General features: G+C 41.0%; 1 protein-coding gene across 1 annotated transcript in view; it reads left to right on the top strand.

Annotated features, from left to right (window-relative positions):
* LOC143034831 (uncharacterized) overlaps positions 1–1,727 on the top strand; it is a 1,856-nt gene extending 129 nt beyond the window's left edge. The window contains exons 1-2 of the mRNA XM_076201177.1: positions 1–76; positions 289–1,727. The exon at positions 1–76 is cut by the window's left edge and continues 129 nt beyond it. Coding sequence (XP_076057292.1) covers positions 1–76; positions 289–1,727 — 1,515 coding nt within the window. The remainder of the gene's footprint in view (positions 77–288) is intronic.
* Positions 1,728–2,047: the final 320 nt, after the last annotated feature.

Raw genomic sequence — 2,047 nt, 5'->3', positions numbered from 1 at the left:
CCTGACTTAAGGAAAGATGAGCTACGTGCTCTAATTCTAGCTCACTTAGGGAATAAAGATGTCCTCGAAGCTTCACGTTCGTTACAGACTTCAGATCTAATCTATTACTTGAACTAGAGAAAGTGAAGCTAATGTCTCAACAAATGCAAATAGACTATGACAGAGAAGAAAGAGAAAAGGAGAGAGAAGAAAGAGAAAAGGAGAGAGAAGAAAGAGAAAAGGAAAGAGAAAAGGAGAGAGAAGAAAGAGAAAAGGAAAGGGCTCATGAACTTCAACTTAAGCAATTAGACATTCAAAACAATGCCAACTCTCCTAAAACTAAGACTGATTTGCTGAAGTATGTCAAGCTTATACCTACATTTCCTGATAGTGATCCTGAGTCTTTCTTTAGGGAATTTGAATCCACAGCTCTACACTTTGAAATTCCTAAACCTGACTGGGTTTGGCTTATTAAACCTAAGCTGTCTGATAAAGCACTTAAAGTATGTAATAATGTGGACGATAACACTAATTATGACGAGGTTAAAGTAGCAATTCTAGCTTCGTACTCAATCAGTACAGAAGGATACAGACAAGCATTTAGGTCACTTAATAAACTTCAGTATCAAACTTACCATGAATTTGCCTCTGAGAAATTAAGGGGTCTTAAGAGGTGGTTAAAGTCAGCCAGTGTTAATACTTTTGATGAACTTGTTAATGTTATAGCATTAGAGGAATTTATAAGAAAGATTCCCTACTCTATCAAAATGCACCTCATCGATAGGGGAGAAAATGACCTGATTAAGGCCGCACAGTTGGCTGATGTGTTTTCCCTGGTCCATCGTTCGCCCACCAGGGAGAGGAGAGTGCTCCAGCATAATGTAAAGTCTAATAGTGGGTTTAAGGATGGTGAGCTGGTAGATCAGAGTAATTTAAAAACAAATCTAACCTGCTCATTTTGTAAAAGACGTGGACACCACATAAAACAATGCCCAGACCCTAAATGTAAAGTGTCACAAACTACTGCTCCCAGCAAACCTGTAGCTGCAATTCTGTCTGTGCCAACCAGTAAAACTGCCGATATCTTTCAGTCTTTCCGTTCACTTGGTGCCGTGTCTCTGGAGGATGGTGGCGAGGTGCACCCCATTCGTATCGTGAGAGATACAGCTGCTGCCCAGACGGTTATACTAAAGTCATCTGTTCCTGGTATAGACAGCAATTATACCGGCGAAAGTGTGTACCTCCATGACTTTAACAGCCAGTTTCCTTTGAGACTAGCTCGGGTGCACCTCAGCTGCGGCATTGTTCAGGGACCTGTAACGGTGGCGGTGAGCGAACAACCTTCCCTTCCTATCCCAGACTGTAGTTTACTTCTTGGTAATGACATAGCTGGTGGACTTGTACAAACTCCTGCTCCTATCATTTTGAGTGACACTCCCTTAACGCATAACCCTACTGATGAGTTAGAGCGAGAACAGCCAAATTTGTTCCCTAGTTGTGCGGTAACCCGATCCCAAAAATTAAAAGACACACCTACACATTCACCCCTTCCTCCTCCAAGTGCTATTCCACAAATATTCACTGAACAGAGTTTATTAGAAGCACAACAGAATGACACTACTCTAACTCCCTTACACTCTAAAGTAGTTCCCAAGGAAGATATTCTACATCCTCCATCATTCTACTATCATGATAACATCCTCATGAGACTTTACAGACCACCGCAATTATCAGATGATGACACCTGAGCAGAATGTCACCAAATTGTATTACCCACCAGCTTGAGAACTCCTATAATGGAAGTAGCTCACCAAGGTCTCTCAGGTCATTTAGGAATAAGGAAGACATATCTTCGCCTTCTGAATGAGTTTTATTGGCCTGGCATGAAAAAAGATGTAGCTGAATTTGTTAAGAATTGCCACCCATGCCAGATTGTTGGGAAACCTAATGAAACTATACCACCATATCCATTGCAGCCTATTAAAGTACCTTTTGAGCCTTTCAGTAAATTAATTATAGACATTGTTGGACCTCTCCCAAAGACAAAGAAAGGCAACCAATACATTCT

The sequence above is a fragment of the Oratosquilla oratoria genome, chromosome 2 (genome assembly GCF_046742065.1).
Source record: "Oratosquilla oratoria isolate Oo_2021 chromosome 2, ASM4674206v1, whole genome shotgun sequence".
In the NCBI taxonomy this organism is placed as follows: Eukaryota; Metazoa; Arthropoda; class Malacostraca; order Stomatopoda; family Squillidae; genus Oratosquilla; species Oratosquilla oratoria.
Note: the sequence above shows the minus strand (reverse complement) of the source record. Positions and strands in the feature narration are given on the sequence as shown.